General features: G+C 40.9%; 3 protein-coding genes across 4 annotated transcripts in view; 2 read left to right on the top strand and 1 right to left on the bottom strand.

Moving 5' to 3' along the window:
• The first annotated feature begins 7,080 nt into the window (after positions 1-7,080).
• Positions 7,081-10,479, top strand: naa20 (N-alpha-acetyltransferase 20, NatB catalytic subunit). The gene is made up of 6 exons (XM_080882114.1): positions 7,081-7,218; positions 7,781-7,805; positions 7,978-8,068; positions 8,844-8,979; positions 9,075-9,220; positions 10,160-10,479. Exons 1-6 carry the CDS (start codon positions 7,166-7,168, stop codon positions 10,243-10,245), a joined length of 537 nt encoding a protein of 178 aa, XP_080738240.1. The 5' UTR covers positions 7,081-7,165; the 3' UTR covers positions 10,246-10,479.
• A 21-nt stretch (positions 10,480-10,500) lies between these two features.
• On the bottom strand, positions 10,501-17,828 carry crnkl1 (crooked neck pre-mRNA splicing factor 1). The gene is made up of 14 exons (XM_080882112.1): positions 17,626-17,828; positions 15,902-16,054; positions 15,528-15,619; positions 15,157-15,315; positions 14,636-14,802; positions 13,907-14,085; positions 13,636-13,806; positions 13,182-13,373; positions 12,964-13,023; positions 12,769-12,849; positions 12,117-12,356; positions 11,433-11,534; positions 11,059-11,307; positions 10,501-10,887 (listed from the first exon to the last, which is right to left on the bottom strand). Exons 1-14 carry the CDS (start codon positions 17,671-17,673, stop codon positions 10,516-10,518), a joined length of 2,265 nt encoding a protein of 754 aa, XP_080738238.1. The 5' UTR covers positions 17,674-17,828; the 3' UTR covers positions 10,501-10,515.
• A 260-nt stretch (positions 17,829-18,088) lies between these two features.
• cfap61 (cilia and flagella associated protein 61) overlaps positions 18,089-25,025 on the top strand; it is a 52,766-nt gene continuing 45,829 nt past the window's right edge. For both annotated transcript variants that reach the window (XM_080882111.1, XM_080882110.1), the window contains exons 1-8: positions 18,089-18,400; positions 19,527-19,677; positions 19,840-19,916; positions 20,100-20,167; positions 20,255-20,375; positions 21,809-21,935; positions 23,044-23,217; positions 23,491-23,570. In XM_080882111.1, coding sequence (XP_080738237.1) covers positions 18,258-18,400; positions 19,527-19,677; positions 19,840-19,916; positions 20,100-20,167; positions 20,255-20,375; positions 21,809-21,935; positions 23,044-23,217; positions 23,491-23,570 — 941 coding nt within the window. In that variant the 5' untranslated portion in view covers positions 18,089-18,257. The remainder of the gene's footprint in view (positions 18,401-19,526; positions 19,678-19,839; positions 19,917-20,099; positions 20,168-20,254; positions 20,376-21,808; positions 21,936-23,043; positions 23,218-23,490; positions 23,571-25,025) is intronic.

Raw genomic sequence — 25,025 nt, 5'->3', positions numbered from 1 at the left:
CTCTGTGATCTGAAAGGTTACTCATAATATAAAGAATATACATGCAGTGTCTTAAAGGAAGTCCAGATATTTATTATATTTTTTAAAAGGACAGGATGTAGATTTTACTATAATAGCTCCAAAGTTGATCTGTGGCTTCCAGCATTCATCTGTTTTTAAGGTATCCAAAATAAATTGTTACATTATCAAGACTCCACTGTATGATACTGGCAACTCTGGTGTGCAGAGGCAAAATGACCCCAAAATTATTAACTTCCCCCAAATGATTACATGTTCATACACTCCACTTAGACCATCATTGATTTTAGTCTTACACAGCACCCTATGAGTCCTAAAATATTAGGGCACTGAGGGATGGTACCACCAGTACTTCCAACTGAACCTATAATTTGGTACAGTAGATACCACAAAATACAGTAACTGACAATTTGTCAAAGCACATAAAAAAAATCCACCCTTATTTCTAAAGTTTCTGCTCCCAAAATTTGTTAAAGTAACTCTGAAATTGCTTGGCTGTTGTAATCCTTTGTTATGGGGCCTCTTTAATTATTATTTTTTAAACCCAACTGTCAAAACTTTCTCAAATTCAACGCAGCAACCTGAGTTATGATTTTCTGAACATTGATATTTTCCAACTTTTAAGGGTATCAATTAAATTATTTTTACTATCTTTTCCAAAAATATCCAAGTTTTCACAATTTTAAAGGTACAGTGTGTAAAACCTCACCAATGGACAAAAGACTGCAATCAACTGAGTTCTGTTTTTTTAACTCCTCCCATTTCAACAACAACAGAATCCTAACTACAGTGGTTGCTGTAGCTCAAACAAGTCTGGCCACTGTTCATCTGTAGTGAGTGTAGGCTGTCAGCACACTGTTTACCTCAGCTGTCATTATGCTGGGTTTCCACATCAATTTACTCTGGAGTGTGCTTTTACATTTTGAATAAGAGTCGATGATTAAGAAAAGCTCAGTTCTGTCCAGTGATAGCAGTAAGGTGTCATTGGAGGAGAGTGGGGATGTCCTGAACTTTTCTGAATTAACTCTCATATAATGTGAGAATGCAGTGTATATATGAGAGGAAAAGTGTGATTTAATAAAAAAATATTAACTGGCGAAATGTTAACTTACAACCAGCTGTGGTTGTTGTTGCTTAGCCGGCCCATAGCTGTCTGCAGACGGCAGGGTTGAATGTCTATTCTACTGACGATAAGTACTTTTGACTATGTTGGCAATAAATGATCACGAGCTGAATGTTGATGGAAAAAGACTAATCTCCATGTTCACTATTTCCATATGAAGGAGTTATTATTTACACTCATCCAACTCACAAAATACACGAGAACTGCATATTTTACCTTATGTTTAAATGTTATTTTGCTGTTGCTACTGTTATTGTATTATTGTAAGGTGACCTTGAGGGTCTTAAAGGTGCCTATAAATAAAATGTATTATTAATATTGTTATTAGTAATAGTAGTTGTAGTAGTAGTAGTAGTAGTATATTTTTCTAGTTTGATTAACGATAACAGACATAATCTAAAGTTTTTATTTGATACCAACAACAAACTTCTTCATCCTCCTCACTTTGCTATCACTCCAATATCTTCTAATGACTGCAAAAAAATTCACCGGCAAGATCAATAGTATCAGATCACAGCTCAAGTCTGTACCCCTTTAACCACCCAAGTCACTCACCCATTTCTGTTGTCTGAGTTCAAACCATTTCTTCAATAGCTCTTTTGGATATAGTCTCACATATCCGCACTTTACCCTGCCAAACCGACATTATGCCTCCTAAATTCATTAAAGAGTTTCTCCCTGTCATCTCCTCCAGCTTCTCTCTATTGTCAATCAGTCCCTTTTTATCAGTCAGTTCCAGATTACTTTAAAACAGCCGGCATCTTTCCTCTACTACAAAAACCCTCCTTAGATCCCACTGTTTAAAACAATTAAAGGCAAATTTCCAAACTCTCATTTATTTCCAAACTCCTTGAGAAAGTTTATGCTTGTCAGCTCCTTCAGATTGTTGAAGGAAACATCTTTGATAAATTCCAATGCGGTTACAGACATTATTGAAAATTACTAACGACAACCTTATGCGCTCGGATGAGGCTGAACATCCCATTTTAGTCCTGCTCGGCTTATCTGAAGCCTTTGATACTGTTGATCATGCTACTCTTATTAGCAGACTACAAAACTGGGTTGGCATCAGTGGCACGGCTCTCAAATGGTTTTCTTCATACTTATCAAACAAATATTTCAGAATTCATATTAATCGATGTATATTGTAATCTGTAATGCTCGTATGTGGAGTGCCCCAGGGCTCAATCCATGGACCAGTTCTGTTTCTTTTATATATGTTACCGCTGAGCCAACAAATTGATGGTTTTATTGGAATCTCCTACCACTACTATGCAGATGACACACAGTGACATTTTTCTGTCGAGCTCAACAACCTCTCCTGTCTCCTGTTTTGATTTTGTTTTTTGCCATTATTAATGGGATCTATTCTAATTCTCAGTTCCTGTAGACCTGAGGTTCCAGTGCTCAGCCCAGGCAGCTAAGGCAGGTATTCAGTACAACGGCCCCCTCACCAATAATATACAATCATCTGCTAAAAACCTCGGTATCACTTTTGATCAGCAGCTGAATTTTGAAAATCATATCTCAAAGATTACCCAGTCTTGTTTCCTTCATTTGAGAAATATTGTGAAAATCAAACTTTTAATGTCAGTAAGTCATCTTAAACTTTTAGTACACACTTTGATTATTGCAATTTACTTTTCACATGTGTCTCTCAGTCCACCAAAGCTCATCTTCAATAGGCAGCAGCAAGGCTGCTAACAAAACTAGCTGGCAGTCTCATATTACACCTATCCTTGCATCCCTTCACTGGCTTTCAGTGTAATTCAGGATCTACTATAAAATTCTGTTATAAACTTATATAGCTGCTTATTTACCTGAGCTTCTAACATCTTATCCATGCAGCCGACCTCTCAATCGTCTAACCAGGGCCTTCCTATCCTCGCTGTGATTTTAAAAACAGAGGTGATCTGTGCTTTTGAGGTTGTAGCGCTCAAACTGTGGAACAGCCTTCCTCAGTCAATCAGATCGGTTATTTGTTTTAAGCGAATGCTGAAAACTCTTTTTTATAGAGTTTCATTAATCCGTTCCCTTCATTCGTTGCCATAGTTTGAAACCATGTGTGCATGTATGTGTGTATGTTGGAATAAATGTTTGTCGGTGTGGCTGATTATGTGTGTATTTATGTGTTTGTATGTTTTAACATGTACATTTATCTTCAGTATGTGGCTCTTATTTGAACTGTGAAGCACTTTGTAACTCTGTGTTTTGAAGAGTGCTATATAAATAACTTTGTTATTATTATTATTTATTTATTTATTTATTTTATGTTTGTTTTAGAGCCTTGGCTTCAGTTCAGGGGCTATATAGTTTGAAGGAGCTATTTATGGTCTTGATATTTAAAGTAACTTGTAAGGTTTACTACATATGTGGTCCATCTCTAGGCAACTACCCAAAACATAATTAGACGGAATGACGGCATTCATCTCCTCCACGTGGAAGCCACGGCAACGTGGCGGCTTCCACAAACCTGCTCCTATGTATTTTTAATAGATTAATTCTAAGTTTACAACTACACATCAGTTTTTAAAAGATGTAAATACACACTAATAAATGGATATTTATGAGCATACAAGCTTTTTTCCTGTTAAATAACAAAAAAACAAAACAGAAAAAGACTCACTGTAACTTTAAGATGAAATAAATCTTAACTCGCAACTAATCTAAAGGTAGTTGTAGAGCCCTCAAATGTATACATGTGAGCTTGTAACAATCCTAACTGATGAAAAACTAGGATTAACATGTTACAAAAAACTTTTGTCTCAAACCAATAAACAATATGACAAAAAGGCAACATAAGAAAATCTGTTACATTTACATGTCACATTGACAGGCATGTGTTGTATTTAGCATATGTAACTAAACAAAAATGCCGTTACGTTTTTTAAAGGACCTTTTTAATAAGAACTGAAGTAAAACCTTCACCAGGAGGGGGCAATGTTTGACCAGTGGATGTCAACCTCCTGCGCCATCTTGTGGAGCAAATTGGTATTACACAAAAGTACAGCCCAGCCCTAGTTTACCTTCATTTGGTATCTTTTAGACACAAAGGTTAAGTGGTTATTTTTACACAATCTGTGTCAAGCTTTTGTTCGGTTCCACTGTGGTGGCCTCTTTTGACACGGGAGCAGCTCAAGGTAGATTTTATTACATTTGGTTACTTTTAAACTATTTTAAACAAAAGGTACAGGAATGGAGTGCAGCAATGTTGTTTAGAAATAAATTGTATTGTGTTATAACCTTAGTGTCTATCATACCACCATTTTTACAACAAAATCAGCTGTTAAATCATGTTCAACGAAATGAAGAATGGACTATTTAGCACCTCCTGGAGGCTGAGAAGCTCTCATCAGCTCAGGAGAACAGCAGCACAGACACATTTCCAACCACCCCTGCTGCTTATTACTTAAATATTTCTCCAGCATTAGTGTTATTTTATGCAGACAGGTAGCAGTTACTCTCTTTGTGTCTCTGTCTGTGGTTTTCAGCACTGTTTAATCACAGAAGCAGCATGTTATCTTTCACAGCAGATTCCTTTCTGTTGGTTTTCATTCAGATGGGAGCTGCAGCTCATCTGGGTACTTTAAAGTGTTAAATGATCTGTGGTGGGTGTGGGCTGATAGCAGAAGTGGCCCGGGGCTGACATGCTCGGGTGAATTAAAACAGACAACAGAGAAGAACCCACCCAACAGAAACTGCAGATGAACGTGAGGTCTGTGCCAAGAGAAACATGTATTCTCAGAAGGTTTCTCATAGTGCTCCCTGCTGGATTCTCCTTTCTCTTATTTTTGCACATATACACGAACACTCCAAACAATATCTCATTATTAAGAAGATTAAATGTCTCATTACAGTTTTTTCTGAATGCTTAAACCCTAACTGTGATTCCTGTAGCACAATCTCTAAAACTATTCAGACTTATAGCAAAACCACTCACTGAGTTTGCAAAACTAAAAGCACAAAAACTGCTTTGCACTCAGTTTGCAATTTTGTAACACACACTTTGCAAAACTGTAGGCACAATTCACTGCACAACACTCAATTACCAAATTTCCAACACACTCCTAGCAAAAGTATACACATGTATGGCTATCATTAACACTAATTTGCCAACTGTCTGGCACACTTTCACATGTGAAAACTTTTTTAGATAATTAGTTCACTTTGCAATCAGCCTAAGCACTATAATACAGGTAAGCTGTGTGTGCGGAGTACAATGGAGGGAGCAGAAAGAGTGAGAAGTAGAGGAGGCCGAGGAAGAGGACGTGGAGGTGAAGAAGTAGGATGAAGAGGACAACAAGGACAAGGAGGAGCAAGAGGAAGACGAGGAGGGGGGAGAGGAAGATGAGGAGGGGGGAGAGGAAGGGTAGGAAGAGTAAGAAATAGAATTGCTGATGACATCAGAGCTACAATAGTGGACCATGTAATCAACCGTCGAATGACCCTGAGGGTAGCTGGCCAACGGGTCCAGCCTAACTCGAGCCGCTACACTGTAGCAAGTATCATAGGGACATCTTGAAATGAGAATCGGTTAGTACAGTCACTTCGCACAAAGATTTGTAGCACTGCCATATGCCAATGAGAAACACACCAATACCATTGATGTAAAAATACTGAAATTGTTACTTTACAGAATTGCTAGATGACCAGATGCTGGGGGCATCACTGCAGACCAAGTAACCCATATAGTCATTATGGCGATTGCAAATAATCCTATACTTGGAAATAAACACTTGTGTTTGTTTTGATGTGTGTGAATAAACACCAGTACTTGAAGTTTGGATCCCTCTATGCTTATGGATCTATGACAGAAGTAGCTCAAACTGACATAGCCTACCTTGTGCACAGAGAAAGCAAAAGCCAGATGTGTTTTGTATTCATACCATCAGTGTGCAGTTGGCGCATTGTGTGCTTAGTAGATGATGGCTTGTGTGTACTGTTTGATACGGAAACACCATTTTTACGAAGGTGTGAAGAGTTAATCTAGCTGTGTTTGCTTTTGCAAGAGAACTACAATGTTTTGATTATTGGGTGACAGGTTTTCTTATTTGTGTGAAGAGTTTTGCAAAATTAGCCAATAGTTACAAAAAATGTGCTTACGCAATCAGAAAAAACTGTAATCCTTGCACACAGATTACAGAGGCTTCACTGTCAGTCTGTCCTCAAGTCTCTGTTGATTTATTTGGATATGGCGCCCTCCCCTGGCAGAAGAAAGACATTTTTTGTTGCTTTTGTTCGAAGTTTTCAAATCAGTCAAATATGAGAAAGGCTCCCACATGACCACCCCCAGAATAATTAAGAAAAAGAATAATAACTTTACTGAAGTTTATTTAATGCAAAATTTTACATTCATATTATGAATATTTTCTGAGTTAAATGCCCTCAAAGTACATAGGAGTGGGCTGAAATGCATAAGGACAATGAAAAACAACTGAAAAATAACTTTATGCTCCGTTAAAAACTGCAAATAAATATTACACGCAACCCAAGAGTCACAATGCAAAGACTTAATCTTGCAGTTTGTTTTTATATGAGTATCAGTATCATAGTTTAACAGCTGAACTGCACCCGTTTAACATCTGTGATGCAGAGGAACCGATACTCTGGATGTTTGACCTGCTCTTTGAGAATTCACTGCAGAAAACTTCAAAGTGCATTTTGGACAAACGTTCGAGGGTCATATCACCATGTGGGATAGCTGGCTGAACAAAAGTTAAAGCATATGAAAGGTCTTTTTTTTTAACATACATTCTGACACCAGGCTCATCGTATAAGCTGCCATGGGTAAAAATACTTTTCAAATACAGTTTTTATAGCATGAAGGCAAACCTTAAATATACTGAAATTAATCAGCTGATTCTGCGACGGTAAAATTACAAACCCTTAAAAATCTAGTTTTTGTCAATAGTGTAGTACCTGCCTTATCCCTTTGGGGACGCTGCTCCTTTTTCATCGCCTCCTAAAGGTAGCCGATATCTCGTTGTCTCTGTGGGGTGAAAGGTCACGCTACAGTGAGCCAAGATGACAACTCTGCGGCCGTTTACATGCGATGATTTGTTTAAATTCAACAATATGTGAGTAGGGTTTCGTTCTTTTAGCACATAAGCTGTAATTTAACGCTGTTTCTGGTGTGACTGATGGGAATGGATGCAGCTTGTGTGTTCGGTGTGCGGCTGCGCCATTCCTGACCAAACTTCATGCAAAAATCACATCATTTAGCGACTCGGGTCATACAGACCTCAACACTTTCAGCATGTTGTTAAACAACCTTCTACGTTTAATAACTGAAAATTATAGTTTTGTTGGCAAAGCTGCTACATACTCGGCACACCGAGACCACGCAGGATTAAGAAGAAGCTGTGTATATATATATATGTGTGTGTGGAATTAAAGTCTGTGGGTGTAAGTCGAGCAAAGACATGCCGAATTTTCCTATAGACACAACGGAAACATTTAGGCTATTTGCGTAACTTAAATGCCCATATGTGATGCTAAAAATTATAAATTTGCCGTTATTTCTGTTGAGTTTTGTTCGTTTCTCTCCATGTTAGAATAACGAAAGGGCTTGGTAGGAAATGGATAATTGGATGTGAATGTTAACGGCTCATTGATGTTTTTGTGTGTTTTGTCCATCAGAAACCTGGATCCTCTCACAGAGACTGTATCCTTTACCTGTGTTCTGCTTATTTAAGCTTCAGGGCCCACCCGTGGATGGCATCCACATTTAATTACACCGATGCAGTAATAATAAGGAGTACCTGACATTATATAAAGCGTATTTTAAGTGTGTTTCCTCTTACTCTGGATAGTTTTCTTTAACCTTTGACCTCCAGTATGGGATCCCGTTTTACCTGCAGTACCTCGCTCACTGGCCGGAGTACTTTATTGTTGCTGAGGCTCCTGGAGGAGAACTGATGGGCTACAGTAAGTCCTCCTGCCTCCACAGAGGTTAAGGTCATCTTTTAACTGTCGAGAAACCATGCTAGCCTCTAAAATGACATAATAATAAGTCATACAGGAAAATACATATATTTGTATTTACCTCATCTGGGTGTAGTTTGTGGAGAAGGATGGGAGTGTCGGTCTACATATGTTCTGCCTTGTCCAAAATGTGTCCATTCCCCCTCAAACTAAAATCAGAACAAAACTTCTGTGCAGCGATGACACCACAAGGGCAGGGCATGATTCTGATCCTGTTTTGTTTCATATCCAACCTGATTCATGTGCAGCTTTTCCATGTACCACACAAAAAAAGAAAGGTCAGAGCAGCAGGTCATTTTACGGGGAGGCCTTCAAAAAGCCTAGAATAACAGAGGGCTGATCCATGGAAAGATGAGCCCTAACCTGACTGCTCTGTGATGCTGTGAAACTCTCTCACACATTTATTGAGTTGTAAACGTCCAAAGACTGCCTCCTTACCTGTTCAAAGGTTTGGAGACAGGCTACAGATGACTCCTCCAAAGGAAGTGTGTTATGGATGACTAAAGCTAATTATGCATTGATTCATTTATTTGTACAGCATGTGGTGCCGTTTCATTCTGACATGATTTAGACACTGAAGGTGGCGCGCTGAGCAGACCTGCAGCTATACGCAAGCCTGTTTGAACAGAGGGTGCAGATTTAGAACAGATCCTGGACAGTTTAAAATAAACCCTGTGACTCTCGCCTGAGTCTGAGGTCATGTGGAACTTTCTTGCAGTTATGGGGAAGGCGGAGGGATCTGTGGCTCGCGAGGAGTGGCACGGCCACGTCACCGCTCTGTCCGTGGCCCCGGAGTTCAGACGGCTTGGCCTGGCCGCCAAACTCATGGAAATGCTGGAGGAGATCTCAGAGAGGTTCGTATCAGGACTGGGATGAAAACTGTGCGAGCCTATCCCTCACATTTTCAAATCTCTTGATTTTTGACGTCTGTGACTTTGACCTGTTGTAGGAAAGGCGGATTCTTCGTGGATCTGTTCGTACGAGTGTCCAACCAGGTGGCAGTGAACATGTACAAACGTCTGGGCTACAGCGTGTACAGGACAGTCATAGAGTATTACTCTGCCAGCAATGGAGAGCCAGATGAAGATGCTTATGGTAAGATCGCAGCAGAGTCATTTTATCTCAGAAAGGTTTCTAACTGCATCTGCAGCCAATCAGAAAGTTGCTTCCTTTATTGCCTTCCCCAGCTGTTAAACTCACAGCTGATGTGATTTGCACAGAGACGTTACCATAGCAATGAGCAATATTAAAACGATCCAGGAGACTTGAATTGGTGCACAGATGTACGGCAGCTTTTAGCATCATCATGAATTATTCTGACCTCTGCAGCAGGATGTAAACAACTGATTTTTATGATCTGCATGAAGCAACATGTATCTGAACTGTATTCGAGTGCATTTGACCCCCAAAAGTGCCTCAAACCACCAACCAACTACAGGTCATCTACTAACCTTGGAGATAGTCGATGAGGTGCTCTACCTCCCGAGCCACAGCCACCCAAATTTGTTTTCAAATTGGTAAGGACTTGAATATCTCTCATGTGACAGATGTTCCACATGGGGGTCTGTCTCAAGTTCAACCTCTCTTGAGAAATTTGACACTCGTTCAGGTTCATCTCCTCTGTCAGTGCGCCCCAGGGTGGCTGTGGCTACAATGTAGCTTGCCATCACCAGTGTGTGAATGGGTGGATGGCTGGATGTGTAAAGTGCTATACAAATACAGGCCATTACCATTAGCCCCGGTATGCTGTACAGTGTTCCATCATCAGATGTTTTATCGTTTTCCGATTGCTGTCAGTCTGACCGGTGTGGATCTTAAACGTTGGTGCACTGACAGAATACTTAAACTTTTAATTTAACTGCTGATGTTAGTTTTGAAACAGCTGAAACAACAGTGAGAGACTCTAATACAGCCCCGTTCAGCTCACCGACAGCTCTGTGCCTTCTGCTCTAAACTTAAAATAAATTTACATGGTTTTTATTAATTTACGAAGTGTGTTACTAAAGGACAAAACCTGCTGCCTTTCACCTTCAGACATGAGGAAAGCTCTGTCCAGAGACACGGAGAAGAAGTCGATCATCCCACTGCCGCACCCCGTCAGACCCGAGGACATCGAATAACAGCAGACTGTGGCTCTCTGACTCTGTGATACTCGTACATTGATAAACTGTCATTCCTCAGAGAGCCACTGGTCCTACAAAGAGTTTCATCTACTGTAAATATTAAATGAACATTTAGAAAAAGAACACACAACACGTGACTTTGAGCTGATGTTTGTGTAATCGCACAAAGAAAACATACAATAAAGACTCGTTTAAAAAAAATAAAAATAAAAAAAATACTAGAAAAATCCAGACTGTCTGCTCCCCTCAAGTCCCTGAGCGGGGAATTTACTCTTTATCTTCCTCGCTGCTCCTGCTCTCCTTCCTCTCTCCACCTTTCTCCTCCTCCTCACTCTCGCTGCTGCTGCTGTCGTTGTCGTCGTCTCTGTCGTCGTACGTTTTCTCCTGTTCAGTCTCAGCCGCAGTTTCTCTGCTGGACGCAGTCGTCAGCCGATTCTCAGGAGAAGCTGCCGCCTCCACAGACTGTTTTGTTGTCTCTTCAGCTGCCGGCGGACCATTTTCTGGAAGCGTCTCGTCGTCTTCTGTGATGACCTGCTGCTTCTTCCACATCTTGGCCATGGCGAGCAGCTTGAGGTTGGGCTGATTGGCGGCGTCCTCTGGAAAGATGTAATCGTAGTACTCTTCCCAGCCAGCGTCCGACTGATGGGATGGAATTATATCAGGACAAATAAGAACGATCCAATTATTGTAAATTAGGTTTTTAATTAATCCATTAGTTATTTTTGTGTATAAAAAAAAAAAAAAATCAGTATTTGAGAAAACATTTCTGGTGGCTGTCACCATCCAGCTGTGACATTGTCCATCTCTTACCCCATCCTCGGCAGTCAGCTTCCTCCTCTTCTTCACCTTCTCCGGCAGCAGCTTCCTCACCCGCTCTCTAGTGCTGTCTGTGCCGAACTCCTTCTCGAAGTCTCTCCAGGACTCGAGCAGCATCAGCCTCTCCTCCTTCTCCTCGCAATTCCTCATGCTCCTATTGGCCTCCTCATAGATCTGCCGGCACTTCTGCAGTCGGTCGGGGCCGTCCACCGACAGCTCGAACTTGGCGTAGCTGATCCAAACCTGCAGGAGAAGAAGACGGTAAGCACAGAGCTTGATGGCTGGCAGGTCACACGAAAGCCATGAAATATTTTTACTATAGACAGTTTGTTAGATCTGGGATCAGGTTTGTGGAGTGCAGCTCTCACCTTGACGTGCTGAGTGCGCTGCAGTAGCCTTTTGTAAAGGTTTCTGGTGTTTTCAAACTCTTCCTGCTCAATCTCAAAGTCGATATAGGACTTCCACAGAACCTGCGGGCATAACAGACGTGAGTGCACTGAATTCATCAGCAGGGCAGCAATGTCAAGCGTGAGATAAGAAGTCGAACATATTTCAGTGAAAATGAAGCTACGGGAAGGTTTTTAAAAGAAATTAAAATAAAGGATCATTTTACAAAATGTTACGATTTTTAAACAGAAACCTAGCTTGACTTTGATCTCACTTTGCTTCATGAACACTAATCCAGGATTACATGAAGCTGCCTATCAACTGTTTAGTCTGGGTTCCTGTCCTATGAATGGAGTACACTGTAGGAGATGGATTACTGTGACAGTAAAAACTGATGATGAAATGTGATGTTCACAAAAATCACAATAAGAAGCTTTAAAAACAGTCGAATAAGTTCAAAACCTGAACACCACACTTGAGTGCGTCACTGTGACGCACCCACTGTATCTCACTCACCAGGCTTCTTCTCCTCTTCCTTCACATGACCCCTGATTTAAAAGTATTCCAAAAATAGGTAAGAAGGCATTTCTTTTCCTCCCATCATTAAAATGCTATTTAACTTTCGCCACCAGGGGGCAGCATTTGTGTGAGAGGTTTCCAGTTACCTCTGGCATGTCCAGCCGTGGCTGCCCGATGGCGAGTTCGAAGATGGCCCGAGCCCGCTCGATGTCTCCCAGGATTGTCTCCAGTTCAGCAAACTTGATCCAGGTGGTGCAGTTTTCGGGGGTGAACTCGAGGTATTTCTCGTACAGCTTTCTACAGCGGTCGAACTCTCGCAGCTGCAGCTCCAGCTCGATGTAGCCCTTCAGCAGTTTGTTCTTCGGGCATTTCCCGATTGCCGTGCCCTGAGGAGAGAAATACTGATGAGAAGAAAGCGGACACAGACGCTGATGCCATTCTTCCTGTGGAGCCAGTGAGTTACATTCATCTGACTGAACTCGGCATAGAGCAAGAGGGGCACTGGAGGCGAGGAAGAGGAGATGCCTTTGTTCTGCAAAAGTTTTCTTTTTGCAGTTCTCATTCCGTTTTCTTTCGCCTGATTTTAAGTTTTGCTTTTATTACTTTAAAAGACACTTTTTGCTCTACCCCCATCCTCTGCAAAAAGACTGATACAAGAAAGTATGAACGGAAGCTCGTTTTTTAAAAACTACTTATTAAGTCACCCAAAATGTAACATAATACAGCACTCTATGCGTTCAGTTTACATCTGACTGCACAACATGTGGTGGTTTTGCACGTGCATCTGAGGAATCTTACCATGATCTTTCTGGCTGCCTGCAGGTTCTTCTGTCGGATCTCAAACTGAGCAAAGAGCAGCCAAATCTTAGCAAATGTGAACTGAAACAAAACAACGACAGACACAATCAGGTGAACACCTTTACACAAGAACACCTTTACTATAATGCATGAGTGGTTTCACTGAAGAGGTGCGGCCTTTAATGTGTAAATTACCTTCTTGTGGGGGATGAGTTCCAGACAGGCCTGATAAACCTGCCTCGTTCTCTCGGGATCCTGCCATCACAGAGTTTTGTTTAATCGCACACATCACTGTCAGACGTCTCGTTTTACATTTCTTTACAGCCTGGTTATGTCTGTTGCTTGAGAACATGATTCAGATCTGTGTCCTTTACTTTGTTGGAGGTTAACAAGATGCCGAATGATGGACCCACCTTGACCTCGAGCTCCTCATACAGACCGTAGTTGATCCACAGGTAGATGTATCGCCTCCAGTGTCTCTTCTCCTGGATGGGTGGGATGTTGGCGATGGCTCTTTCATAGACATCTCTCACCGTATCTGCGTCGGCGTCGCTCTCCACCAGACGGAGGTAATCGAACCAGGCGTCGTAGTTGTGTGGATTCGCCTGGGATTATGAGTGTATGATTTATTTTTTTAGCATTTCATTTTCCCCGTAACTTTCCCAAACAGCAGAGTAGGTGACATAAAACCTGCAAGTTAACAATTAAGCGAAAACCCCAAATACGAAGCCTATTTTGTTTCTTACACCAGTACAGAGAAAACAAACCAATCAGGGCGTTAAATCTGTAGACAAGGAAAATGAACCCATCTTCCTCCTTTGTTCCACTTTCTACAGATTTCCAGACGTAATTCCTTAAAACTGATACCTTAACTTCCTCTTCGTACTGGAACCTTCGCTTGCTGACGATGACATCCTCGATTCCTCTGCGGTCTCCAAACTTCTTCTCAAACATGGTGTAGTTTTTGAAGAGCTCCTGTGCCTGATGTTTAGGGATTCTGTCCAAAGCGTACTTATAGATCACCCGGACTCGCTCGAACTGCAAAGGTAGAGAACAAAAGTAAATAAATACATTTCACAATATGATCTCCAACAAAATGAAAGCCAGAAAGAAGTTTGAGAAGTATAGCTGCACTCGCCTCCTTCTGAGTCTCCTCAAACCTGGCGAAGGCCACAAAGAGGTTTTCATCTACATGTTCCTCCCCAAAGAACTCCACTGCCCGCTCGTACACCTTCCTGCCGTGGGCGATGTAGCCGTGCTTCTCTTCGAAGCGAGCGTACTTGATCCAGTTTTTCACCTCAGGGTGAACGATGACAAGTGCAGCGACGTTAAGGCAAACGCACCATCACAAAGGTCGTGAGATAAAACAATCAGAATAAAATAATAGCATGAATAAAGTGTTCAGCAACAGTAAAGACAGCTAGATGGAGGTGGAGGATGAAGAAAACTGGGGAGAAATGCTCCAACAGAAGAGATGGTTCTGTGTGGCTTGTGAAGCCCCGACCACACACAGAGACGGGGAACCAGGTGAGGCAAGGAAAAGGCATTCCTCAAGGTTAATCAGTATTTTAGGGTTTATTCTTCCACCTTGAAGGTGAGTTGATAAAAAGTGATATTATAGTTTACATAAACATATAAAGAGGAAGTCTGACAGCAACCTCTGTTGTCTTTCAGAGAACATAATTTGTAGCTTTGAGAAGAAAACAGCCCTGATAATAATGAACTCAGGCTCTGTGGGACGACTCAGACCATCACCCTGATCGCGCTTTTTGTTTCTGTATTTTAAAGTTTTATTATATTGTTTGAATTTAACTGTGGGGAAACAATTCCCAGTATCCTGCATGTTAGTAAAGCAACAAAAGGATATATCGCTCATAAATGGTGCGGGCTTTCTCCACCTCCTTGTAGCGCAGCTCAAAGTTGATGTAAGAGTGCCAGGCCTGCTCTTCAGGCTCCCATTCCATCCATCGCTCAAAGACCTGCCTGCAGCCGGCGATGTTTCCCAGCATCTCCTCCATGTAGGTGTACTTGTACCTGTGCAAAGGAACAGCATTCAAAATATTACACACAGAAGATTTAACAAAAACAGACAACAGATGCACAGCAAAGACTCTCCATCAGAGCTGTACAATCACAAGCAGACTCACACTCACACACGATGCACTTTTCAAAGTTTAAAACACATTGTTTACGTCCGATTACATCTCAGCTACTCTATTGTTAGATAAGCGTCAATAAAGTATCAGCCAACAAATGCATTTATTTAATCTTTAACTACAAAAAAGGACTGAAAATTGTGACTGTGCCACTTGTCAAAGCCTGCTGATATTTTAGAAAACAAAACAATCAAGAAATAAATAAAGCAATTAAATGATTTTTAAGTCCTACCAGAACTGGTTGACTCGGGGGAGGATGGTGATGGCTCTGTCCCAGATGTTGCGGGCATGGTTCACCTGGCGGCTTTTCATCTCTATCTCGGCGTACTTTAGCCACAGAGTGACGTTGCGATGATCGACATCTAGCGCCCGCTCGTAAATGGAACGAGCTCTGAAACGAGGGTAACCGTTGGTGAGGTAAAAGTGGACCATGCAGACACATGGGCATGAGAAATATTTCTAAAAAGTTTACTAAAATGTTAAAAGATGTGATGACCAATTCCACTTATTTCAGTACGACCAAGACTAAGATGTTTGTGATTGGACCCCTGCGAAGTTGTAGCCATTTAATATTCTGACTTTCAGCAGATTTTGCCTCAGTACCTCTGGATCTCCTTCAGACTTTCCTCCCATTGTGCGTATTTGATCCAGTTACTGATGACGGTCCGGTTCTTCCTGATGTTGTCCTCAAAGCTCTGAAAGAAAAAGATATTCGTCATGTCCAAAAACTATAAAAACATATTTGTGTGTGCTGGAAACATCTCAAATTTTCCGGTTAGATTAAAACTACAAACACATTTGTTTAACTAAACATGATTATTAGAGCAAAAGTAAAACAAGAGAGCAACACACTTCAAATATTTTATGCTGGCTTTTTAAAACATAAATAAAGCTGTTAAAAATTCTTGCCGAAAGGGCGGTATGAGTAAGAGCAATGTGAACACTACCAGCAGAGAAAATATGATGGAAGCGCTTACCTTCCTCTTCCTCAGTTTGTAGTCATTGAGCTCCTCCTGATCGGTGATCTTCTGTTTCGGTGGTGGTGGCAGGAGTTCGAGCTCTCTCTCTTTGGCTTCCCTTAGCAGCTGCTCTGCAGTGATCTGAACCTCTGCCGGAGCTTTATTCTTCACCTAAAACACATCACAAAATACAATTAGTGTGAGCATAAAGTTGGTCTTTCTTCTCTTCCCCGCAACTGGTCATAGCAGACAGCTTCTCCCTGAACCTGCTTCTGCTGGTTCCTGTTAAAATAGAGTTCTTCCTCCCCATAGATACCAAGTTCTCCTGATTGTTGGAGTTTTTAATCGCTTATGTTACCTTACAATATAAAGCACCTTGAGGCGACTGTTCCATCATCATCTTATTCTTCTTTTGACTCCTCCCTTTAGGACAGCAGTCCCCAACCCCCGGGCCAGTACTGGTCCGTGAGTCGTTTGGTACCGGGCCACGAGAGTTGATGCTCAGGTGTGAAATGTATGGTTTTCAGGGTTTTTATCGGTTTTCAGCGTTATTTTGTTATCGTTTTTATCGTTAACCCTGTTTTCCTGGGTCTTTTCAGGTGTGTTATGAATAAATCTTCTTTTTTTCCCCGGTACCGGTACTAGTTTTATTTTGTTGTATTTATCTGCAACACCTTAAGGCCGGTCCGTGAAAATAATGTCGGGCATAAACCGGTCCATGGCTCAAAAAAGGTTGGGGACCGCTGCTTTAGGAGTCACAAATGGCTCATTTATCCCCATTTCACCCTATGCCAGCATCATCCTCTGTCATACCAACCCTCTGTATGTCCTTCTTCACAGCATCCATCCATCTTCCTCTTTTCCTCCTGCCTGCCAGCTCCACCTTCAACATCCTTTGACCAGTATATCCACTAGCCCTCCTCTGCACATGTTGGAACCATCTCTGCCTCTAACTTGGTCTTCAAAGTAACTGGTGAGAGCTGTTTCTGACCTTCAGCTCTGCTTCCTGTGAGTTTCAGTCTCCAAACCGTGCATCACTGCAGGTCTCACTATCATCTTGTAAGCTTTTCCTTTCTCATTTGCCTCTATCATGTCAGAAATCACCCCTGACATTCCTCTCCACCCTGCTTGCACTCTCTTCTTTACCACTCTTGCGCATTGTCCGTTGCTTTGGATGGTTGACTTCGGATACTCAAACTCATCCACCATCAATTCCTCTACTGCTTTCAGCTTCACTGGTACACCCGTCTCCCTCTCATTTACACACATGTATTCTGTCTTGCTTCCATATACCTCCAGAAGCTCCCTACTCTCAATACAGATCACACTGTCGCCTGCAAACACAATCACAGTCCACACAGTCCTATTACTATAATAGTCATTTTTCAGAAACTGCATACATGTTTAAACACATTTCTAACTTTAAAGACACAAAGGAACGCAAATGTGCCAGATTTTAAATCTTAATATAAACAAGAATAAATTAAGCACACGTAAAACACATGGAAGCCAAAACAAAGCAGAGCGTGGTGAAAGTTTACAGCTAATGTAACTTGTGTGAAACTCAGACCACAGAACTACCTGTTAAGCAGGTAAAATACCCCTAAAACTACTACAGTGTAGCACGTTTTTGTGAGTAACTTTGGCAGTGAAAAGATGAGATTAGATTTTAGTTCTGCTCCGTTAGCCCGAGTTCTATGTTAGCATTAGCCTGGAGCTCTGATACTGCTCTGTTCGCTTACCTTCGCCACCTTCGGTATCCGCTGTTTCCCTGCCGCCGTAGACGCCATTCTGATGGCAGGTTTAACCAACAAACAACGTTAAAAACCTCACTTAAACTGTCCCGACAACTACCGAACGGCGCAAAAAGACAGCGAAACGTTTCCGTCTCACCGAGCGTCAGCCACCATGACAGTAACCACAATGCCCCGCGTCTTCTTCTTTGTCTTTTTGTTCAAAACGCAGACGTGTTGCTGCCATCTACCGTTTGTTCGCCAATGCCATTTTGAATAGTTTATATGTACGTTGTCCGATATAGAGAATATATTCACTATAACGGACTTCAGTTGAGTTCATTTGTCCAGTTTAAGGAAGTTTTGATGAAGACTAAAAACTCGTTTCTAGACTGATTTTAGTTCTTTAAAAGGTTGCTTTATGACTTCCGGTTAAACCGCGGGAGTTCTGGCGTTACGTTACTATGGCAACTGGGTTTGGTTTCTTTATAGGTGAAAACAGTGAGCTGAATTCATTTATATTTATTTACTATTTCACCTTCTTCTATCCACCAGCCTGATATTATAGTTTATTACAAAAGGGCCGTCTTTTGTCTGCTTTAGTTTTGTTATTACTATTTATCCATATAATACGGGTGACGATGCAGACTGTAACCTCAGACAGCGCCCGGGAGGAAACCGTGACCGTGAGGAGAAGCGAGTCCGCGGACGCTGAAGAGATAGACGGCCTCATTAGTCCATCTGCGCAGGCGGTGTTTGGAAGAGTCAATGTTATTCATCTGCTGTGAGAAAAGTTTTTCTTCTTAAACATCTCAGCAGCAGAGTTTAGACCGTAAACTAGATGCTCTCTGCACACAAACACACCTACAAGCTGAATAAGTTGTTTTAAACACTGTTAGATAATTATTTTGGAATTATGCAGTCTCTGAAAAGATTTCTATCGTCTCTTTGATATATAGCTGTGATATAACATTACTGTTGTTCTGCACAGACTGGTGGTTTATTCTTGTCTTAAGTGTAATGTCTAAGCAAATGTGAGCAAATAAACAAGAATAGAATAGTGTAATATCTATTCTTGTTTATTTGCTCACATCAGTTTTCATGCTGAGAACTGTAGGAGAATTATAGTGTTGGAGGGGATGGGAGTTAGGTCTCGAAAATCTCTCTGCAAATGATTGCAGTCGGTCAAAGTCAGACTACAACTGTTTGCCGAAAGGTTGCCTCCTATCAGGCGACCTGTGCAATCGCCTGGTGATCAAAAGTGTTTGTGAGAGCTTCAGGCAATGATTGCTGATTGCACCACAAGTGGCAATCAGTTGTTTTTCGTTTTTTTGTTGTTGTTTTTTTGTTGGGGGGGGGGGGGGGGGGGGTAACTTTGTAAAGCTCTGGGTTAGATTTTTTTTCTATTTTTATTACACAGTTGAAATTTTTTCATAATGTCAGGTAACATTATCAGAGAATGGTGGTGTGTGGGCTTACGCCTCTTGTTCATAGTATTCAAAGAATATTTTTAATTTATTGTATCAAAATAATATTGCCACACAAAATTTAGTAATACGATGATATACTGATTTTTTCCCCACCTCTAAGGGCAGTGTGGTGCCTGCTATGGGGGCTTATACATCCCCAAAACACCTCACCTAAGAGGGATTCACACGCTTTAACCACCTCAACTGGTGCTCTTCTCTCAGCTCTCCCACTTCCACCTGGCGGTCATAGCAACTGCTTCAAACTATTTCTTTCAGTTTTCCTTTGGAGGATCCAAGAGGACCAAGTTGTCTCTGATAACATGTGGTGGATGCCACTCTCTCATCACAGTTATGTGGTGATTAATGTAGACATCTGTGCTCTCAGTTAATTTCAAACCCTTACAGAGACCATCACTGAACTTTCTTGTCATGTTTGTTCAGAGAGAAAGCTAACCTGGCTGTGACTCTGACCAATGAAAAGGGCGACATCCTAGGCCACGCTTCCTTCTTTGATCACCCTATTGGAGATCTGGTGGATCAGACGCAGTGGGAAGCTTTCATGCAGGAACACTTCAGTGTTGGACAATGCACAGTCTGTACCTTTTATTCACTGATTTTAACATAAGGTTTTCATTAAGTAGAGACAATTAACATCTGCTGGAAATAATGTGGCCAAGTGCCCATGCTCTGCTTAGATGAAATGAAATGAACTGAGCTCACACCTGCAGTGGATTAAACTGTCATCTTTCTGCAGCCTTTCAACACACTTTTCCTCCACCTTTTTGTGGCACGGCCGAATTTCACCACAGCAAGTGTGAAAGAGATAATGAGGTATGATAAAAAAAAAAAGCCCTTTTTAAAAAAATTCTTGTATCATTCGATGAGATTCATATATCAGTGCAAGGGAGATACTACAATGCACTTTGATTAGAAGCAAGCACAGTATGCACGTCCTGAAAGCTGAATGCATTATGTGTAAAATGATCATTTTTCTTGATGCGCTTTGTTTCGCAGGGCCATCTTTAACGCCATTGCTGAGCTTGAATACGTCTGTCTGCTCAGCCCACACGTTGGTAGTTTAGGTGATTTCGATTTAGCAAGTTAAATTCTATAATTCACTTAAGCATTAATTTCCAAGAGGCCCATGCAGGTGTTTTTTGTGCTTGCAGAGCCAGCGCTGGATGAAATATTTGAGCCGTTGGAGCGTGTGACCGACCCCGGGCCTCAGTGCTTGGCACTGATCTGCCACAGAAAAGCTCACTGTCCCCGGCCTATTGTCCGCGTAGCCAGGTGATTTCCACTGATTCCTTCCCAGGCTACTAAACAGTAGAGTAAATAAAAGAGCACTATATGTACTATAAATAAACATTTATTCACTTGAATTTTGATGTAAGATGTGATGAAGAACTCATAGGAACTAAGATTCTATGAGCACAGCAGTTTATTTCATGACTGAACTTACAATAGGCTGTTAAATAATGCTTAAGAGTTCTGGCACAGAAGATGCAGGTTTAACCAAGGATGTTTTTAGGAGTGGTAAACGTAGAACTGCCAGAGAAAACAGAGAAAATGCAAAACAGACAGAAGGAACTTCAGGAGAACAGTGGAGCCAGCTCATTACCTTTTCCAGTGACAAGGGGAAATTAAATAGCTTTCCTGATCCATAAATTCTTGCCTTTGTTAAGGATTTTTCTAAACCTGTCATAAAGTGCATCTAACAAGGAAACAACTTTATAAGTAGATAAAGTTGATATAACTTTACAGCGCTTTGGCATATTATTAGCAAGCTGTGATGGAAAATTCAACAGTAATTACAATGAGGGTAATTATATATGTATGTATGTATGTATATATATATATATATATATGTGTGTGTGTGTGTGTGTGTGTGTGTATATGTGTGTGTATGTGTGTGTATGTATATATATATATATATATATATATATATATATATATATATATATATATATATATATATATATGTGTGTGTGTGTGTGTGTGTGTGTGTGTGTGTGTGTGTGTGTGTGTGTGTGTGTGTGTGTGTATACCTCCCTGAGCAAAAGTGATCATTCCACAGCACACCTGGTAAAGTTAAAGCTGAATTTATTTTCTTTTTGGCCACCAGGTGGCAGAAGAACTTTCTCTCAGTAGTAGGAAGTACAGAGGGAAGCTCCACATGTTTCTTTGGCAGACTTTTTGCACCAGATACCCTTCCTCAGACATCCCAAGGGGATCTGGGGCTGTAGGTCTTTTGCCTGTCACATGAATGCGTAAACCACTACACTACATAGCTGCACTGAAATGTTAGAAATGAACTGTTTTATCAAACTTCCACAAGATATTACCTTCTTATTTGTGTCCACCTGATGAATTGTACCTTTTACAGTCTTACATGATATGGTACGGTTGCTTTTTTCCTGTGTTGTGTTATCTTTATCTGTTTTCTGTGTCGTTTTAAAAACTGTAGATATGTGAATGTATGAGTAACCAGATCTGCCTACAGGTGCAAATGAATAACATGAACCCAAAGCTAAATCTAAATGTAAAATCTTAATCTATGATCCAAAAGTGGATAAAGAGTGTTTGTACAGCTGCAGGGGTGATGATAACTGTCAGGCATCAGGGTTCAGGTTCACACTGCACAGCAGAAATAGAATAATAGAAATAGTACATTGACTGGTGATCTTTTTAAGTGTAGGTGTCTCCATTTTTCCATTTTTCAGGGTTGAGGATCACAATGACATTATACCTCTGTTTGATGAGCAGACAAACCTGCTGTCTATCAGTCACCAGCCGTTCTTCCTCGCAGCGCTCATTGAGGCCGAGGAGCATCACACCGCTGTTTGCGAGGTTTGTTCCATGTTAAAGATTTTTTTCTACTCTTAATTTTGGGTTAATCCTTGATTCACCCCCCCCCCCCCCCCCCCCCCCCGTGTGTGTGGTTCTAAGCGTCTCATGTGTTTCATGTGTGTCTAAAAATATTGTAATAGCAGCTTTGTGATGACGAGTGACTATCAGAAACCCCGCTAGGGTTCATTCCCTCGGGACTTGGGAGACGACAGATCCTCCTCTCCCCTCCCCGCCCGTTGGGCTGACATGTGTTTGTGGCAGCATATGGCAGATACGAGCTGATACCCAGCCAAAGCATGCTCTCACTGAACATATTGTGTCCAGACATCTGAAGCATTTTGGGCTTTTTATCTGATTATGTTCAGCGCAATCCAACATTGTCCCAGAGGGTTTTTTCTCTTCAGTCCACCGCACGCCAGAAACTGTTTGTGAAGCTGCAGAATGTGTCGTTCAGTTATTTCCAGCTTACGTCCTGTTCAGATGGTCTGTTAGTGATAAAAGCTTGTCTACTTATGATCAGCAACCAAAACCAGCAAGACAAACTCGGTAGCTGATGCAGATGTGCACAGAAAAAATGCCATCTATTTTTAGTCCTGTTGAAGTTGAGAACAGGAAATGTGAAAGTAGCTATTCAGTGAAGTTTTAGGTGTTTTTTCAGATGCTATTTGTAAAGTCAGGAACCTCAGAATTATTTCTAAACCTAAATATGAAGCACGTCTCATTTATTGAGCGCCTGGTGAATGCATTCAGGAACACAAGTAAAACAATATAAAAACCTGATGAAATTTCTGCTTCTGGGCAGCACCTTCTAGAGATTATCTACACACATCAGGGTTTCTCCTGGCTCACAACTGGTCTTTGGGGTCAAGACAGAAAGCTTAAGCTATGAGTCTGTGTTATCTTATTAAATGTAAGACTGAGCATTCTTGCGGTCATTTGATAAAGGTAAATCAAGCCTCAGACGCAGACTTTTGTGTTGGCAAGAAAAAAAGGAGGAAAAACAGAGGAAGCCAGGAAACCAGAATAAAACAGGAAGTGATAAACCACTGAGAGAAAAAGAAAGCAGTGCTACATTAGTATGATCATACAGCATGTGTTTCTTCTGTAGATTAATGGAGTCGCCGTTGGCTTCATCTGTGCCAGTGCTGATGTCAACCTGAAGTGGCTCCTTGGCAGATTTGAACTGAGTGAGTTTGACAGTTTGATCAGAGAGCAGAAAAAAAAACATCATAAAGTTCCTGCTCAGTCTGATGAAGATGAACATAGGCGGGCTGCAGAGCAGGTAAATAAACCAAACCTATCTCATATCTGAGAAATGATTAAACTTTTCTTATTGCTCCAAAACACTCCTAAGATGTTGGACAGCAAAATGTGATCACTGCTCAAAACAATATAAAGATGTGGAAATTAAGATGAAATGAAAGAAGCACCCTTCTCTGTTTGTCTATCTAATCCTTCCTTTTTTATTTTTATTGCTCAGATAATTTAAGAACAGATGAACACAGTCGTACTATACAGTCTGAAGTCTGTTTGTGTTTGTTGTCACACATCTCAGCAGGAGGAGGCTGAGATTTCAGAAAAATCCAACACCTTCTGTATTCAGATCTTTGTTATTGACAAGAATTATGAACTGAGGTAAGCTTTCAGAATAAAGCTGACATTTAAAACCTTAAAACCGACAGCAAATACTTCAGATAAGTGTCCTGCGTGTATCTAAAACCTGATGTATTACATCATTACTCTGAGCTCCACATCAGTGTGGCTGAGTTGCGTTTGAATCCTCACCTCATTCCCCTTCTTCCTCTCCAGGAAAGTGCCCCATTTCCCTGTGCTGGCTCTTTTCAATGAAGGCACAAAGCCTTCAGAACTAATCTTTAAAAACACTTAAAAACCTTGTGATTAAGCGATCCACTTCCTTATCACCATCACAGATGACCTTTTTTCCTCCCACACGATTCAAATGCAACATTTTCTATCCAGCACACTGCGCTGAGCATGCGTGTTTGTATGGTTTATATACTACCAGATAGGGAAAAATATGGCGATATTGGGAGGATGTCGAACAAAATGCGGTAATTTGCAAAACAAAGAGACAAGCCATATCACCATATATATCGAGTGTTGCAATATAACAAAAAAAAAAAATTATTGTGATATATAGGTTTTCTTCCATCACCCAGCCCTACTTAAAGTTGAGCATTTCCATTTGTACTGTTGTCACAAAAAAGTGCCGTCAGAGTTAATTCTTTTATAAGACATTCTACTAAACCACTGGCAAAGGACTTTTTTACTTGATGCTTTTAATGTTTGCGACTGGTCCCACACATAAACATGGACACACTCTGGATCCAGTTTTGTCACATGGTTTACCTGTTTATAACCTTCAAATGTACACGCAAACATGAGTACATTACCCCCCGTTCTTCCCTCTTTACACGGGTTGTCTGTCTATTAGAATTTTTTTTTAATTTTATTGATTGCTTTTAAAGTTTTAAATGGCCAGGCCTGCCTACCTGGCAGGGCTGCTACACCTATACAGTGCACAAAGGTCTCTCAGATGAACTGACCAGTCACTCCTTGTTTCCCCATGTCAAGACTGAAAAACTGGGGGGACAGAACTTTCGCTGTTGTGGCCCCCAAATTATGGAAAAGTTGCCCCTCCATATATTAGGCTGGCCCCAACACTTGAAATTTTCAAATGACTTTTAAAAACAAACCTTTTTTCCAAGGCGTTTTTTGGGGGTAGGACCAGAGTCAGCTTGTAGTCAGTTTTAGTCAGTTTTTGGTTGCTTTTGATCTTTTTTACTTTGTTAATTTTATTTATTTTATACTTTATTGTCTATTTTAATCATGTTTTAATATTTACTGATTCATTTTTTATCTTTTTTTCATGTATTTATTTATTTTATTGCTATTTAATTTTCTTTGTCTGTTTAATGTGTGGTTTAACTTAACTTTTATCACAGTTTTTTACTGGAACGCACTTTGGTCAACCATGTTGTTTTTAAAGTGCTCTATAAATAAAGTTGGATTGGATTCATGGACATAAAATTTTGGTCCACTGAAGGGGTTGTTTTGTAATGCAAGCTG

Source organism: Rhamphochromis sp. 'chilingali' (assembly GCF_963969265.1).
Source record: "Rhamphochromis sp. 'chilingali' genome assembly, chromosome: 5".
NCBI classification, from domain to species: Eukaryota; Metazoa; Chordata; class Actinopteri; order Cichliformes; family Cichlidae; genus Rhamphochromis; species Rhamphochromis sp. 'chilingali'.
The sequence above is the reverse complement of the archived record's forward strand: the minus strand, read 5'-3'. Positions and strand labels throughout refer to the sequence as shown.

Bases quoted from the DNA above. Each gene is read 5' to 3' on its own strand.
- naa20 (XM_080882114.1), top strand. From the start codon at position 7,166: ATGACAACTCTGCGGCCGTTTACATGCGATGATTTGTTTAAATTCAAC. The intron at 7,806-7,977 runs GTATCCTTTACC...TTTGACCTCCAG, and splicing joins TGGATCCTCTCACAGAGACT to TATGGGATCCCGTTTTACCT. The intron at 8,980-9,074 runs GTTCGTATCAGG...GACCTGTTGTAG, and splicing joins CTGGAGGAGATCTCAGAGAG to GAAAGGCGGATTCTTCGTGG.
- crnkl1 (XM_080882112.1), bottom strand. From the start codon at position 17,673: ATGGCGTCTACGGCGGCAGGGAAACAGCGGATACCGAAGGTGGCGAAG. The intron at 15,620-15,901 runs GTAAGCGCTTCC...TTTTTCTTTCAG, and splicing joins ACAAACTGAGGAAGAGGAAG to AGCTTTGAGGACAACATCAG. The intron at 11,308-11,432 runs GTGAGAGCTGCA...CTTCTCCTGCAG, and splicing joins AGCGCACTCAGCACGTCAAG to GTTTGGATCAGCTACGCCAA.